This window comes from Pseudorca crassidens, chromosome 12, assembly GCF_039906515.1.
Source record: "Pseudorca crassidens isolate mPseCra1 chromosome 12, mPseCra1.hap1, whole genome shotgun sequence".
In the NCBI taxonomy this organism is placed as follows: Eukaryota; Metazoa; Chordata; class Mammalia; order Artiodactyla; family Delphinidae; genus Pseudorca; species Pseudorca crassidens.
Genome location: NC_090307.1, coordinates 24,644,205 through 24,662,948, shown reverse-complemented (window position 1 = coordinate 24,662,948; position 18,744 = coordinate 24,644,205). Strand labels below are relative to the sequence as shown.

Sequence of the window (18,744 nt, the reverse complement as noted above, 5' to 3'; positions counted from 1 at the left end):
AGTGACTATCTGAAGTCTCTGTTATAAATGTGTATACCAAATATCAGATATTTTCGTAATTTATTTACATGAAAAATCTGAGTAAACTTGTAAATCATTATAAGGTCACTGCCTTTTTTGTATTTATTTTAAACAAAATTTATCTTTCAAATACAACTATGTAATATTTGTGACAAACAGTGACCATTTATTATGCACCTACTGGGTACGAGGCTCCTTCTTACACTTTTGCTCATTTCATGCCCTCAGTAGCCCTATAAAGGAAGGTATTACCCTCATTTTGCCTTGAAGAATTTGAGTCACTAAGAGGTTAAATAGCCAAAGAACATCTAGTTAGTAAATGGCAGGACTGGCTTTCAATTCTAGGTCTAATACCAACAGCCAGAGTCTGATACTTATGCCTCTTCCATAATACCAAGTTATCAAGATCTAAAGCTAGTTCCTCCCAAAGGACAATATAAGGAGTGGCCTCCAAAATCAGAATAGAAAATAACTTGTTTCAATCACAGGATTATTTGGTGGTGGTGGTGGTGGTGGAATCCTTATGCATTCTGGAATGCCTTTTCCTTCTTTATTTTTTAAAAAACATATTAGTGAGGTTGGAATGGGCTATGAGTGATCTACTTTGGGCAAAACCCTCACCTCCACCACTAAACAGGTTGTGGTTTAAAATAAAGAATGACTGGGGCTAAAAGGTGCCTTAGCTGTTGACATAAAAAAGAGACCAATGGCCTCCCAAACTGAGAATTTCAGTGAGGGGAATTCCAGCATGACCTATTTAATACCTATTACTGACTGAATGTTTGTGTCCCCCAACCCCAAATTCATATATTAAGCCCTAACCCCAATGTGGTGGTAATAGGAGGTAGGGCCTTTTGTAAAGTCATTAGGTTTAGATGCAGTCATGAGGGTGGAGCCCCCATGATGATATTTGTGCCCTTATATGAGGAAAAAGAGACACCATGTAAAGATACTGTGCAACCATCTGCAAGCCAAGAAGAGAGCCCTCACTAAGAACCAAATCTGCCAGCACCTTAATCTTAGACTTCCCAGCCTCTAAAACTGGGAGAAATAAACATCTGCTGTTCGAGCCACCAGTCAACATAAGGCAAATTCTAACAGCTATAAAAGAGGAAATCGAGAGTAACACAATTTAATGGGGGACTTTAACACCTCACCTATATCAATGGACAGATCATCCAGACAGAAAATTATTGGGGAAACATAAGCTTTAAAAGACACAATAGACCAGATAGATTTAACTGATATTTTTAGGACATTCCATCTGAAAACAGCAGATTACACTTTCTTCTCAAGTGCACACAGCACATTCTCCAGGAGAGATCACATCTTGAGTCACTAATCAAGCCTTGGTAAATTAAAGAAAATTAAAATCATATCAAGCATCTTTTCCGAACACAATGCTATGAGATTAGAAATCAATTACAGGGAACAAAAAACGTAAAAAACACAAAGTCGTGGAGGCTAAACAATACATTACTAAATAACCAAGAGATCATTGAAGAAATCGAAGAGGAAATCAAAAAATACCTAGAAACAAACGACAATGAAAACACAGCGATCCAAAACTTATGGGATGCAGCAAAAGCAGTTCTAAGAGGGAAGTTTATAGCTATACAAGCCTACCTCAAGAAACAAGAAACATCTCAAATAAACAATCTAACCTTACACCTAAAGGAACTAGAGAAAGAAGAACAAACAAAACCCAAAGCTATTAGAAGGAAAGAAATCATAAAGATCAGAGCAGAAATAAATGAAACAGAAACAAAGAAAATAATAGCAAACATCAATAAAAGTAAAAGCTGGTTCTTTGAGAAGATAAACAAAATTGATAAACCTTTGGCCAGACACATCAAGAAAAAAAGGGAGGACTTCCCTGGTCGCCCAGTGGTTAAGAATCTGCCTGCCAGTGCAGGAGACACGGGTTCAAGACCCGGTCTGGGAAGATCCCACATGCCATGGAGAAACTAAGCCCGAGCACCACAACGACTGAGCCTGCGCTCTAGAGCCTGTGAGCCACAACTACTGAAGCCTTCGTGCCACAACTACTGAAGCCCACGTGCCTAGAGCCTGTGCTCTGCAACGAGAGAAGCCACTGCAATGAGAAGCCTGCACACCGCAACGAAGAGAAGCCCCCGCTCGCCGCAACTAGAGAAAGCCTGCACGCAGCAACGAAGACCCAGTGCAGCCAAAAATAAATACATTTTAAAAAAAGAAAAAGAGGGAGAGCACTCAAATCAATAAAATTAGAAATAAAAAAGGAGAAGTTACAACGGACACTGCAGAAATACAAAGCATCATAAGTGAGTACTACAAGCAACTCTATGCCAATAAAATGGACAACCTGGAAGAAATGCACAAATTCTTAGAAAGGTATAACCTTCCAAGACTGAACCAGGAAGAAACAGAAAATATGAACAGACCAATCACAGTAATGAAATTGACACTGTGATTAAAAATCTTCCAACAAACAAAAGTCCAGGACCAGATGGCTTCACAGGTGAGTTCTATCAAACATTTAGAGGAGAGCTAACACCAATTCTTCTCAAACTCTTCCAAAAATTGCAGAGGAAGGAACACTCCCAAACTCATGCTATGAGGCCACCATCACCCTGATACCAAAACCAGACAAAGATACTACAAAAAAAGAAAATTACAGACCCATATCACTGATAAATATAGATGCAAAAATCCTCAACAAAATACTAGCAAACAGAATCCAACAACACATTAAAAGGATCATACACCACGATCAAGTGGGATTTATCCCAGGGATGCAAGGATTCTTCAATATACGCAAATCAATCAATGTGATACACCATATTAACAAACTGAAGGAGAAAAACCGTATGATCAACTCAATAGATGCAGAAAAAGCTTTTGACAAAATTCAACAACTATTTATGATAAAAACTCTCCAGAAAGTGGGCATAGAGGGAAGCTACCTCAACATAATAAAGGCCATATACGACAAACCCACAGCCAACATCATTCTCAATGGTGAAAAACTGAAAGCATTTCCTCTAAGATCAGGAACAAGACAAGGATGTCCACTCTTGCCACTCTTATTCAACATAGTTTTGGAAGTCCTAGCCACGGCAATCAAAGAAGAAAAGGAATACAAATTGGAAAACAAGAAGTAAAGCTGTCATTGTTTGTGGATGACATGATACTATACATAGATAATCCTAAAGACACCACCAGAAAACTAGTAGAGCTAATCAATGAATTTGGTACAGTTGTAGGATACAAAATTAATGCACAGAAATCTCCTGCATTCCTATACACTAACAACGAAAGATCAGAAAGAGAAATTAAGGAAACAATCCCATTCACCACTGCAACAAAAAGAATAAAATACCTAGGAATAAACCTACCTAAGGAGGTAGAAGACCTGTACTCAGAAAACTATGAGACACTGATGAAAGAAACCAAAGATGTCACCAACAGATGGAGAGATGTACCATGTTCTTGGATTGGAAGAATCAACACTGTGAAAATGACTATACTACCCAAAGCAATCTACAGATTCAATGCAATCCCTATCAAATTACAAATGACTTTTTTTACAGAAATAGAACAAAAAAATCTTAAAATTTGTATGGAAACACAAAAGACCCAGAATAACCAAAGCAATCTCGAGGGAAAAAAGCGGAGCTGGAGGAATCAGACTCCCTGACTTCAGATTATACTACAAAGCTACAGTAGTCAAGACAACATGGTACTGGAACAGAAACAGAAATATGGATCAATGGAACAGGAGAGAAACCCCAGAGATAAACCCATGCACCTATGGTCAACTAATCTATGACAAAGGAGGCAAGGATATACAATGGAGAAAAGACAGCCTCTTCAATAAGTGGTGCTGGGAAAACTGAACAGTTGCATGGGAAAAAAATGAAATTAGAATACTCCCTAACACCATACACAAAAATAAACTCAGAATGGATTAAAGACCTAAATGTAAGACCAGACATTATAAAACTCTTAGAGGAAAACATAGGAAGAACACCCTTTGACATAAATCACAGCACGTTCTTTTTTAACCCACCTCCTAGAGTAACAGAAAAAAATACAAAAATAAACAAATGGTACCTAAAGAAACTTAAAAGCTTTTGCATAGCAAAGGGAACTATAAACAAGATGAAAAGACAACCCTCAGAATGGGAGAAAATATTTGCAAACGAATCAACAGACAAAGGATTAATCTCCAAAATATATAAACAGCTCATGCAGCTCAATATTAAAAAAAACAAACAACCCAATCCAAAAATGGGTAGAAAACCTAAATAGACATTTCTCCAAAGAAGACATACAGATGTCCAAGAGGCACATGAAAAGCTGCTCAACATCACTAATTATTAGAGAAATGCAAATCAAAACTACAGTGAGGTATCACCTCACACCAGCCAGAACGGGCATCATCAGAAAATCTACAAACAACAAATGCTGGAGAGCGTGTGGAGAAAAGGGAACTCTCTTCACTGTCGGTGGGAATGTAAATTGATACAGCCACTATGGAGAACAGCATGGCGATTCCTTAAAAAACTAAAAATAAAACTATCATATGACCCAGCAATCCCACCACTGGGCATATACACAGAGAAAACTATAATTCAAAAAGATACATGCACCCCAATGTTCACTGCAGCACTATTTACAATAGCCAGGTCATGGAAGCAACTTAAATGCCCATCGACAGACAAATGGATAAAGAAGATGTGGTATATATATACAATGGAATATTCTCAGCCATAAAAATGAACGAAATTGGGCCATTTGTAGAGACATGGATGGACCTGGAGACTGCCATACAGAGTGAAGTAAGTCAGAAAGAGAAAAACAAATATCTTATATTAACACATATATGTGGTATCTAGAAAAATGGTACAGATGAACTAGTTTGCCAGGCAGAAATAGAGACACAGATGTAGAGAACAAAAGTATGCACTCAAATGGGGGAAAGTGGCGGGGGTGCGGGTGGTGGGATGAATTGGGCGATTGGGATTGACATGCATACACTAACATGTATAAAACAGATAACTAATAAGAACCTGCTGTATAAAAAAATAAATTAAAAAAAAAACAATTCTGATAAACTGGACCTCATCAGTAAGAGAGTAATAAGAAGAGAAAGCAAGATAATACTGAAGGAGTGTGTCAGTTAAACCCATTAGAGCTGCCTCAAAACAATGTAATCCCCAACAGTTAACAGAATTGGCTCAACTATCTGCCATGATGGGCCCACAGCAGAACAGATGCAAGCACAGGAAAGGGACCCACACCACAAAGTGGTGCAGAAATGGACCAGCTTTTTCAGAACCATCTAGAATGCTTACTGAAAATATGTATGACCAGGCCACACTTCATATCTAACGGCTTAGAAATTCCAAGGTGTAAGCACAAGCACATGTTGGTGGGAATGTAAATTGCTACAGCCACTATGCAGAACAGTATGGAGGTTCCTTAGAGAACTAAAAATAGAGCTACCATATGATTCTGCAATCCCACTACTGGGCATATATCCAGAAAAGATGAAAGCTCTAATTCATAATATCATAAGATACACGCACACCAATGTTCAAAGCAGCACCATTTACAAAAGCCAAGACATGGAAGCAACCTTAGTGTCCATCAACAGATGAATGGATAAAGAAGATGTGAGAGATATATATATATATATATATATATATATATATATGTGTGTGTGTGTATGTGTGTATACACACACACACACATATACACATATAAATATATACATACATACACACACAAATATACACAGACAATGGAATATTACTCAGCCATAAAAAGAATGAAATAGGACTTCCCTGGTGGCGCAGTGGTTAGGAATCTGCCTGCCAGTGCAGGGACACGGGTTCAAGCTCTTGTCCAGGAAGATCCTACGTGCCACAGAGCAACTAAGCTCATGTGCCACAACTACTGAGCCTGCATTCTAAAGCCCGTGAGCCACAGCTACTGAGCCTGTGTGCCACAACTACTGAAGTCCACGCTCCTAGAGCCTGTGCTCCCCAACAAGAGAAGCCACCACAATGAGAAGCCCGCGCACTGCAATGAAGAGTAGCCCCCACACCGCGATGAAGAGTAGCCCCCGCTCGCTGCAACTAGAGATAGCCCGTGTGCAGCAACGAAGACCCAATGCAGCCAGAAAGAAAAAAGAAAATACATAAATTAATTGATTTTAAAAAAAGAATGAAAATACCATTTCCAGCAACATGGATGGATGTAGAGATTATCATACTAAGTGAAGTCAGACAGAGAAGGACAAGTATCATATGATATCATTTATATGTGGAATCTGAAAAAATGATACAAATGAACTTATTTACAAAACAGAAAGAGACTCACAGACATAGAAAACAAGCTTATAGTTAGCAAAGGGGATGGGGGGGAGATAAATTAGGAGTTTAGGATTAACATATACACACACTATATAAATGCGTAAACAAGGACCTACTGTGTAGCACAGGGAACTATACTCAATTATCTTGTAATATATTCTAAAAAGAATATATATATATGAATAACAGAATCACCCTGCTGTACGTCTCAAACTAACACAACATTGTAAATTAAATAACTATACTTCAATGTTTTTAACAAAAGTTAAAAAAAAAAGAGAGATCCCCTTTTAGGAAATACACATTCAAGTACTTAGGGGTAAAGGGCCATGATGTATATAACTTATTCTCAAAAATGGTTAAAAAAAATGTGTGTGTGTGTGTGTGTGTGTGTGTAGATTTGGGGGGAGGGAATACAAATACAATACAAATGGGATAAAATGTTAACAATAAATCAGCCTCATTAAAGGTATATAATTTGGGGGATTTTTTTAGTTTTGGTATTTTTATATATGTGTGAACTTATTTCCAAATAAAAAGCTCTTTCAAAAGAGGAGGAGAGGGGCTTCCCTGGTGGCACAGTGGTTGAGAGTCCGCCTGCCAATGCAAGGGACCCGGGTTCGGGCCCCGGTCCAGGAAGATCCCACATGCCACGGAGCGGCTGGGCCCGTGAGCCATGGCCGCTGAGCCTGCGCGTCCGGAGCCTGTGCTCTGCAACGGGAGAGGCTACAGCAGTGAGACGCCCACGTACCGCAAAAAAAAAAAAATTATGTGGAAATAGTGTCAGAGATCATGTATTCCAACCGTGATCGACATCTGGTAGACAAAGAAACTGGGAGCTAAGAAAAGGAACTTCCTTCCGATACACAGAGTAGATCTAAAGTTAGCAAGTCAAGTTTTCTGGCACCCGGTACTGATGACACCACACACCATACTGGACTTCTTTATGATGACACGTAACTGCAAGAAAAATCAAGAACTACACACAAGTCTGTATTTTTAAAAACTGTGAAGCACTGCCACTGTTTTGAAGAAAGCAGGTAATGAACTTCTACAACCTCCTCCAAAAAAAATGTCCAACCGTATTGGAGAACGGGAAAATACTCAGCTTTTGAATACTTACACCAGTTTAATGACTGAAAAAAGGAAACACTAATGGATGAATCAAGCCTTCCCACAGGACACCCGATTCCCACAGGCACACAGGATTCCTGTGCTGCCTTCAGAGGCCGAACATGAGCAAGCCTTGTACAGCCCCCTCATCGGAAACAATGAGGGCAATGGGAGGGGTGACTCGGAGAATGAACCTCTGCAGGTCTGGTGGTCTAGGGAGCATACTCAGCACCAAAGACAGAGCCATGAGTGATTACAAATGTAATTCAACTCATAATACTGAAAGAAATCAAAGGAAGGCAAACCTAGAACAGAGGTCTTCTCATCCAAAGAGGTTCCTGAGACTCCTCATCCCATAAATTATCACACAGTACTCCATTTTCCTAACAAACTGACGCCCCTGCCTAAGTGTGGAGAGCACGTCCCAGCCTAATTCAGCTGTGGAACTCAGCTCCATTTAAAATTCCTTCAGACAGCTGAACTCTGCACTATGTAATTAAGCAGACCGTATACTGTTTCTTTAGTAAGAGCACCCAGGCAGACCTTACAACTGCCAAAGTGCCAGTCTAGTTTTTGTTTCTCCTTCAGAACAAAGCACAAGTTCAGTTGACGTAACCTCACATGACCCAGGTCCTCTTGTATTTCTGGTCTCTTTAGGTCTAAACGCTGTGAAGTAGAAATGAGGTTTTACTGGATGGTGGGAAAGGACTTTGTTCAGTTAATGAAATTTGCTTCCAATCTGATAAAACTCACATTTGTGCCACTTCAGAATTTATTACAAGACTCTTGAAAATGTGCTAATTTGTCACCGAACAAATGAAACACTGAGTATAATAAGAAAACTATACCTAATTAGTCACGTAAAATCCTAACCAAGAAAGCCCCTAAAATAGAATAATTTCCTCATAAAACACAAGCGATAAAAAGTTCCCAAGAGCATGACTGTATTTATATTGTACAGCTAGAATGCATGCAATATGCATATTTATAAATATTCTTCTGGAAAAATGTCCTCTTATAGGTAAACAATCTATTCATGATTTGCATATATTTCCTTGTATAAATCAGTGCACCAAATGGAAAAAATATTTTAAATTGTTTCCAATATTTCACATTTAACCAGCTGCACAGATGCAATATAACAATTAGTAGCGGCAGCCAACTGAACAGAATTTCTTATGACTAACTGGACAAAACCTACGTATAACAAAGACCTGACAAATCTGGTAAGACTTACTTGCTACTCCTGATGCCAGTCCATACAGCAGCCCTCCCGCATCTGACTGCTGAGGGAAAACGTGTGCTCCTGGAGGAGGCGGCTTTTCTTGCCTGATGAAGTTATACAACAAGGTCTTTACAAGTTTGCTGGTATATGGGAGGCTACACAAAAAGAAAAAAGAAGAAAATAAACTCAGATTTGGGGGAGTCAACTGACTTTGTATCGTGATAAATATAACCTATATAATCTACCGACATAAAAGGGATTAGCACAATTCAAAGAAATCTGGCACTGTCACAACAGTGAAGACCATGGGCTTTGAGATCAGACTTGAGGCTTAAATCTGGCTTTCCTCTTACTATGCTGTATGTCATTCATCAAATCGCTTCAACTCCTAAGCTTCAGTTACCTTATTTGTAATCTGTATAACAGGTGAAATATTATAAATTCAGTGTATAATACAGTACTTGGCACTTGAAGGGAGGTAGTAACACAGAGTCAGTGGGAAAACGCAAGAATTTAAAAGTATGGAAATTGACTTGAATAGTATATTTGACTTAACCCAATATATCCAAAATATTCAACATACAATCAATATAATAATTGTTAAATATCTTACACTGTTTAAAATAAAAGTATGAAGTTATTCAATCTATGCATACATATAAAAAACATATCCATATATATACAGATTTCTTTTAATGTTAATACCCTTTGCTTTTAAGTAACAGAATGAGAGGAGAAGGCAGAGAAAACAGGTTAAAAGGGATATGTGTCCACAAATTGGTGATAAATCAATTCCTGCAATCTGGAGAAAACTTTTGAATAGACTCTTCAGCCAACGCTTAAGGCCTTTTATCCCTATTATCAGTGATTTTCAAATATGTTCTAAAAGAGCTCTAAAGGATTCTGTGGATGTGCCACAAGTATAATCAAGGTAGCAAGAGGGATGTGAAAAGACAAAGGTGCTTCTCTCCCTCTCCCTCTCTCTCTCTCTCTCTCTCTCTCTCTCTCTGTGTGTGTGTGTGTGTGTGTGTGTGTGTGTGTGTTTAATATTTATCTACTCCCGTCCCTACCCCCCAGGAGACTGTAAGCTTCTGCTCTGCTCAGGAGCACAGCTCCACATCCTAACACATGCCTGGCACATGGTTAGCACACAATAAACATTTGTTGACTACATGAAAGTAGGAACAGTCAGTTAAGTGGCTGCTGGGGAAGTCCAAACACGTGGTGATGGGGCATCCACTGCAGCAGTCATTTCAATGGGACTGGTGGGAAGGGGAAGATACAAATAATTTCAATGAACAAATATGACTGGATGAATGCTTAGACATAGAGAATGATGCAGAAGGAAGAAAACATGGCTTCAAAGTTTCAACTCTACAAAGAAACCACTAGAGAAGGTAATGAAGCTAGGGGATGAAAGGGGCAGGGAGGATGGATAGTTTAGACAGGAAAGCAGATCCTTATGTGTTGGGTTTGAAGTTCTGACAGAACCACCAGAGGAAATGTCTGGTTGGAGATATGGAACAACACTAAGGAAAGAGGACAAGACGAGAACTACAGATTAATTCAATAAAAAACCTGACAAATTTAAAATAGAAACATACCATCGACCTCGCATCAAGTACTTGTGACTGATGCTCTGTCGCAAAACTTCCTTGTGGAAGAGTTGGCAGGAAAGGAAGACCACCATTGTTGACACAGCTTCTACTGATATTTCATATGTAATATCTCTGGAAAAATAGGAAACAAATCAGAATAATGATCACTTTGGAAGATTAAGATATTGCTCTTTTCTAAATAAACTATACATTTAAAAACTCAAATCAAAATATTCAATATGCTTCCGGATTATTAAAAAATACTAGTATGTTTAAAATAAAAATTAAGTCAAACAAAAATATGAAACCCTTCCTTGTCATTAGTTCTTGTACTTGGGTGAAATATCGCATTACTTTCCTATTTTCCAGGTCCCATCTACTAATGAATGACAAGTATCAATACATTAGTGTATAATGGAAACAGTTACCAGCAGTGTTCTACTTCAAAGGTCCACTCTAAAGCCCTTATGTTCATTCCCTGTTTAGTTATAATACAGAAAAAAATATTCAGATTGTAAAACTGAAAAGAAGTCACAGTGTAGGGAAGACAACAGTGTCTTTCTGAGTTGATAATAACTTTACAGTGAGAACTATGGTATACCCTAGATCTTCTATCTCTAAGTGTCTACTTTCTCAAGGCCAACTCTGCCTGTTCAGCAAAATATGAACAGTAAACAAATTGTTCCTGTTTTATTAAGCGTATTTCTTTTATGAAGGACTACCATTGTCCTCCGAAGATCATTAATCCCTTTTAGAAACAAATCTTAGAACAAATAAAAAGGAAACAAAATTTTGGCTGAGCACGAACAGGAACAAATGCATCAAGAGATCTTCAATTATTGCAAAAGTTTAAACACGATTATCATGGGGAACAGTAACATGTTAGCCCAGGAAAGTGAAAATCTCAACAGCACAACAAAAAGAGTAACAGCTCCAAAAGAATATCAGCTATTTTTACAGATCTGAAATATTCATGGAAAGCCCAAAGAAAAATACTGAACACCTACTTAAATGAAGCTCATCAAACAAATTAAAGAGGACTTGATTCTAGAAATGGAGACGCTTACCAGATTTTAAAGTTCTAATTCTACCAGATGTTTACAGAGTGATTTTGCTGATGAAATATCTTTTAAAAGCAAAGTATACAAAACAAAACACAAGAGACCCGTGCAAATGATCTTATTATGTAACGAATAAATCTCATTTCTACTCAGAAATCTGACTAATACTGTAGAACAATTCTCTTTCCTGAAATTTCCATAATTATTGTTGTAAAATATTAACCACATAAAAGGCATATCTTACATTTGTACTTATTTCTTGCATTGAATGAAAAACAACCCTGATGTGTTGTATCAGGATTCATTAATTCTTCAATAATGATGATTTGGGTGCTCAAAACCCAAAGGATTTTGAATCACAATCATCATTTATTCATACAGCCTATGCCTGTCAGGAATCCATACTCTGTAGTCAATTTGCTAGGCTTTTCAGTTGGGTCAGGGCTTAAAGCCAAATCCTGAAGAACAAGTATCTTGCCACAGTACACGCTATCTAGGTAGGTGACTACCTCCAGTACACTTGTTAATGCATTTAGTCATTGCATCAATAATAATTTAAAAAAAAACAGCAGTGGTTTACAATTTAACATGTTACACTAGGTTTCTGATCCAGGAAGAAACTGCTTTAATTTGTTTAAACTAAAAACTATGGGGCTTCCCTGGTGGCGCAGTGGTTGAAAGTTCGCCTGCCGATGCAGGGGACACGGGTTTGTGCCCCGGTCCGGGAAGATCCCACATGCCGCGGAGTGGCCAGGCCCATGAGCCATGGCCGCTGAGCCTGCGCGTCCGGAGCCTGTGCTCCGCCACGGGAGAGGCCACAACAGTGAGAGGCCCGCGTACCGCAAAAAAAACCTTAAAACTATGACTATTAATAAATACTATGTCTGACAACTTTAATGAAAGAATGTAGATTTAGAACAGAGGGCTGTTCTCCTTCAAAATAAATTGGACCAAACAACATCACAAATGGGAGAACATCACAAATGGGAGGGATCTTTATTGCTCTGATTTTGACTGGAACTAACTAGGACTTCCTGAACAGTCATCAGCATAGTGTACCAGGCATACATAACTCAGAACAGCAAAAAGGAAGAAATATGTTGAGGCCATGTAATACACGATCATAATACAAAAGGAATACTCTTTGCAACAAAAATGTAAAGGGAATTTCATGAAAAAAGGATCCAGGATGCTGTTGACTGACTTAGAGGATATCTTCTATTCATTTTGCTGGCCAGCATCCACTTATTAGTATTAAAACATTAATAAAGGGCGAACAGGATGATCTGAATGGAATGACTAAATACCATGAAGATAATTCTACACAAATTAATCTTAATCACAACCAAAATTCTCATTGAGTTTTTTTCAGAAACTTCATAAATTGACATTTTTATGAAAGAATAAACATACAGCCAAGTCAATCTTGAAACTGAAAAGTGAAGAGAGGGACTTCCTTTACCATATATCAAGCCATGTTACACAGCTGTGGCAATAAAAACGGTATGGTATTTGCAAGCACACACAAAAAAATTAGACAAACCAATGGAACTCAACTGAGAACTGAAACACAGGTCAAACCTGTGTTTCTATGGAAACACAGAATAAAACAGATCTATAAATCAATGGAGAACAGACTGTACAGAAGATGGTGCTGGGAAAAACTGGCTTATTTCATAAAGAAAAATAATGATGGCTCCCTATCTTACAACATATTCAAAGACCGACTACAGAAGAATTAAAGACCTACATTCACTTGGATGTGAATGGCAACACTAAAATTAATAGAAGAAAATGTACAATGATAAGTTTGTAACATAAGCACAAGAAGGGACTTCTCAAATAAAAGCCTAAGAGCACAAAGCATAAAGTAAATAAATAAAAGCATTTAATTACATCAAAATTAAAGGTTATTGCTCAACAAATGAAACCCTGAACAAAGTTAACTGGCAGATGATAAAATGTAAGAAGAACAAAGAACTAATATCTAGAATATTACAAGCAACTCCCACAAAAAGCCAAGAAAAAGCCAAGAACTTCACTAGGAAAAAAAAGAGCAAAAGATAAAAAACAGTCTGTTTAAAACAGTGTAATATCCCTTGATGTCCTAGAAAATGTAAAGTATTGGCAGGTACATAATGATATATAAACCCTCATGTACTGCTGATAGTAATATTAACCAACACAGCTATTTTAGAGAACAATTTATAACCCAGTATATGTATATGCCAAAGAAAAATTCACAGAAATATGTCTGAGAACTGTGGTAAGCAAACCTCCAAAATGACCCTCAATAATCCCTGCTTCCTGCTATTCATGTCCTTGTGTAATTGCCTCCCCTTGAGTGTAGGATGGACCTAGAGACTTGCTTAGAAGAGAATACAGTAAAAGTGAAAGCATGCCACTTCTGAGAGGAGACTGGCTTACAAAACAACCGTGGCTTGTGTTGGGCACCTGCTCTTGCTCTTCTGTTTGCTTTCTCCAAGGGAAGCCAGCTGCCGTGTTGTGAGCTGACATACAGAGAAGTACACCTTGCAAAGGACTATGGAAGGCCTCCAGTCAACAGCCAGTAAGGAACTGAGTCCAACAGCCCTAGAGAAATTGAATCCTGCCAACAGCCAAGTGAGAAGTCCAGGAAGCAGGTCCTTCCTAGTTGAGCCTTCAAATGAGACCACAGCCCCAGCCATAAGATCAACTACAACCTCATGAGACACTTGAGTCAGAGGCACCAAGCTACACAGTACCCTGATTCCTGATACTAAAAAACTGTGAAACGACGTTTTGTTTTGTTTTTATTGAAGTATAGTTGATTTACAATGTTGTGTTAATTTCTGCTGTACAGCAAAGTGATTCAGTTATACATATATATTCTTTTTTATATCCTTTTCCATTATGGTTTATCACAGGATACTGAATAGAGTTCCCTGTGCTATCCAGTAGGACCTTGTTGTTTATCCATTCTATATATAGTAGTTTGCATCTGCTAACCCCAAACTCCAACTCCATCCCTCCCCCAAACCCCAACTCCATCCCTCCCCCAAACCCCATGCCCTTAGGAACCACATGTCTGTTCTTTATGTCTGTGAGTCTGTTTCTGTCTTATAGATAAGTTCATTTGTGTCCTATTTTAGATTCTGCATATAAGTGATACCATATGGTATTGAAACAATGTTGTTTTAAACTTCTAAATTTTAGAGTAGCTTATTGTTCAGTAATAGATAAATAATATAAAGACATTCATTATTCGTGGTGTTGCAAAGTTGGAGGCACCCCAGGTGTCCAGCACTGAGGAACTGGATAAGTAAAATGTTGTGGATGTACACAATGGAGCAGTTTTAACAGCAATAGACTAGGTGTTCATTTAGCATCACAGGTAACTCTTAAAAACAATTCTGAGGGCTTCCCTGGTGGCACAGTGGTTAAGAATCCGCCTGCCAATGCAGGGGACACGGGTTCAAGCCCTGGCCTGGGAAGATCCCACATGCCGCGGAGCAACTAAGCCCATGCACCACAGCTACTGAGCCTGCGCTCTAGAGCCCACGAGCCACAACTACTGAGCCTGCGAGCCACAACTACTGAAGCCCGTGCGCCTAGTGCCCATGCTCCGCAACAAGAGAAGCCACCGCAATGAGAAGCCCATGCACCGCAACGAAGAGTAGCCCCCGCTCGCCACAACTAGAGAAAAGCGCGTGTGCAGCATCGAAGACCCAATACAGCCAAAAATAAACAAAACAAACAAACAAAAAACAATTCTGAGAGGAAAAAACAATGAGTTCTATAACACAATTCTATTTATATATATTAAAAATACATGTACACTATAGCTGATTCACTTTGTTATAAAGCAGAAACTAACACACCATTGTAAAGCAAATATACTCCAATAAAGATGTTAAAAAAAGAGAAAAATACATGTACACGTAAGTATAACATCTTGTACTCAGACATATATATAAAAAATGCATGCATTAAACATAGTAAAATGGCTGTTTATGGGAAAGAAAAGGAGTAATGAATGGGGATAAATGGGAATAAGTAAATGGATTAATATTAAATGGAGGGGGAGATGGGCTTTACACAAACCAACGATGATAGTGACCCTTGAACTGAAGAATGTGACTGACTCAACCCTATGCCTGATGTGTCCAAAATCAGGGATTGTGGAATGAATGGAGGCATAAGAGGTTGGAGGACATATTGAAGTGGGAGAATGCTCAGATTAATCCCAGAAACAAAAAATACCAGGACATTATAAGGACCACCATTAAAATAATGACAATGGCAATGGAAAAGAGCAGTAAGACTTAAATGTCGCTTAACAAAATAAAACTAATAGCACTCAGTGACAGATTGGATGCTTAAAGTGGGCGAGAAAGACTAAGACTAATCAAGAAAGATCAAGGTTTCTAGATTTAGAACTCAGAGAAGGTGACGTTATCAACCTAAATCAAGAACACAGGAAATGGAAAAATCACTTTACATGTATAATCTATCAATGTTCTTTATTCACAGATTCCATGTTTGTGAATTTACCTACTCACTAAAATTTACTTATAACCCCAAAACAATTTTCTGCAGCACTTTTGCAAGTTGAAGTGATCTAAGTAATTTTCTAACTCACACCAAAGGAATCCTAGGCAAAATTTCATGACAAAAAAATAGCTAACAATTGCAAATGAACTCACAGATGATAAAGTTACTTTGTTAAAGATGATAAAATTAAAGTCTGCACTTTTCTAATGTCAGCGGGGAACGGGAAATAACTACATAGCAAAGCTTCATATAAAACTGACTATCCAGATATGATATCATGTCTGGAATTTTCTTAAATATAATCTGAGAAGTAGGAGAGGGTAGCTGTGGATGGGGTATAATTGAAATAAAAGTGGCCATGAGTTGTTAATTACTAAAGCTAAGTTATAAGCATATGGGAGTTCATTAGTCTCTCTACATTTATATGCTTAAAATTTTACATAAGATTAAAAATATAAAATTAAAAATTGACTGCACAACTGTAGACCAGAGTTTGGTGAAGATAGGAACCTCTCTTATTCCTAGCTCCCACCACATTTCCTGGCAAATAGCAAGCACTTAACAGATATTATTTGGAGTGAATGAATCATCCAAAATTCTATATTTAACAAATTTAATTTGCTAAAGTTATCTGCTTTGAGAAGTTGGGTATGTTTCAATAGTTTTTATATTGTTGTCATTAGCAAATCACCACAAACTTAGCGGCCTAAAACAGCACAAATTTATTATCATGCAGTTCTGTAGCTGCAGTACAGGTTTCACGGTGTTAAAATCAAGGTGTCAGCAAGCTGCTTTCCACTCCGGAGGCTCTGGGGAAGAATCCATTTCCTGCTCACTTGGGTTGTTGGCAGGATTTAGTTTCTCATGACTCTAGGATCCAAGTCCCCATTTTCTTTTTCTTTAGCGGTACGTGGGCCTCTCACTGCTGTGGCCTCTCCCGTTGCGGAGCACAGGCTCCGGACGTGCAGGCCCAGCGGCCATGGCTCACGGGCCCAGCCGTTCCGCGGCATGTGGGATCTTCCCGGACCGGGGCACGAACCCGTGTCCCCTGCATCGGCAGGCGGACTCTCAACCACTGCGCCACCAGGGAAGCCCTAAGTCCCCATTTTCTTGCTGGCGGTAAGATGAGGGCACTTCCGAGGCTCTACAGGTCGCCTCATTCTTTGACTCAAGGATCCTTTTCCTCCATCTTCAAAGCCATTAGTGGCTTTGAATGACTCATGCTGCATCTCTCTGACCCACCCTTCTGGTTTCCTCTTCTACCTCTAAGGACTCATGTGATTAGACTGTCCTCTATTATCCTAGTAGGCCCAATCTCCCCTCAAAAAGCCCTTAACTTTAACCACATCTACAGAATCCTTTTGACACGTGAGGGTATCTATTCACCAGCTTTCCAGGGATTAGGAAGTGGACATCCTTGGGCTGGAGAGGACATTATTCTGCCTACCAATAGCAGCTAGTAAGAATTAGACGCTAATTTCAATAAGAACCAAAAACCTCCCTACCAGCCAACATGAAAATATTACTCAAAGTTATACTAATCTACCAGATTTGGGGGCTGGGGAGAATATAATGTTCAAATAAATGGATTAAAGCAGGCTCCAACAAACTGAGAGGGTAGAAGATAATTTAAGTACACAATGAAGCACAGCTTCAAATGACATAGCAAAGATACAGATCCTAGAAATGGCTAAAACAGAACCTTTTCCTTTTTTTTGGCAAAGATGTCAAGAACCCAATTTCCAATTTTCATTGTATGAAGACAGTGCTTATAGCCACAAAGCAGAAGAAAATTTAAATGCACAGAGTAACAAATATTCAAACAAGGGCAATAACCATCGACTAGCTGCCCATCCTGCTCAGAATAAAATGCAAAGTCCTTAACCTAGCCTCTAAGACCCTACATGACTTTTGACTAACCATCCAACCTTGTCTATCACTCACCCATCCTTGATCATTTGGCTCTAGCTCTACTGGACTAGTTACTGGTCCCTGGACACACCAAGCATGCACCCACCTCAGGGCCTTGCATCTGCTGTTCCCTCTGCTTAGAATGCTCTTCCACCAGAGAGTGACAGGACTCCCTCTCTGACTTCCTTTGGGTTTCTATTAAAAGGTCCACTTCACAAGGAGCCTTCGCTTACAATCTTGACTAAAATACCACGACATTACTTTTTTCCATTGTACTTGTCACATTCTAACATTAAGTAATATATTAATTTGTTTATTGTCTGTCTTACCCTATGCACAACTAGAATCTATGTCTTATTCACTATTGTATCCCTGACACCTAAAACTGTGGCTGGCCACAAGTACACACATATTTGTTGAATAGTCTCTTTGTGCTCTTGGGCACAGTGAGAAATTAATATTATTTGGGGTTTACCAAAACCAAGAAAAATATATTCATTCATGCACAAATTTTACATGACAAAGTATATCTGAAACTCCCAGCTTCCAGAAACTAATTCATGATTTAGTGCTCTGCATAAAAATTCACACACACAAAAAAATGGAATTCCCTGTTAGTCCAGTGGTAGGGCCGCACACAGGTTCCATCCCTGGTTCGGGAACTAAGATCCCGCACGCAGTGCAGCGTGGCCAAAAAAGAAAAGAAAAAAAGTAAAAGAAAATTCACTAGACTCCTGGGGCTACAGTTACAGAACTAGTAGCAACAGCAAAAGTAATTACTCAACATGCCCTCAACATGTAATTACTCAACATGCCCTTATAATATTTTCTATTATAAATGGTATTGAAAATGACTGGACTTCCCTGGTGGCGCAGTGGTTAATAATCTGCCTGCCAATGCAGGGGACATGGGTTCAAGC

At 38.7% G+C, this 18,744-nt stretch overlaps 1 protein-coding gene across 4 annotated transcripts in view; it reads right to left on the bottom strand.

Annotated features, from left to right (window-relative positions):
• DYM (dymeclin) overlaps window positions 1–18,744 on the bottom strand; it is a 373,371-nt gene that overhangs the window by 263,545 nt on the left and 91,082 nt on the right. For all 4 annotated transcript variants that reach the window (XM_067699139.1, XM_067699137.1, XM_067699140.1 and 1 more), the window contains exons 7-8: window positions 10,326–10,451; window positions 8,734–8,876 (exon numbers count right to left, since the gene is read on the bottom strand). In XM_067699139.1, the coding sequence (XP_067555240.1) occupies window positions 8,734–8,876; window positions 10,326–10,451 (269 nt within the window). The remainder of the gene's footprint in view (window positions 1–8,733; window positions 8,877–10,325; window positions 10,452–18,744) is intronic.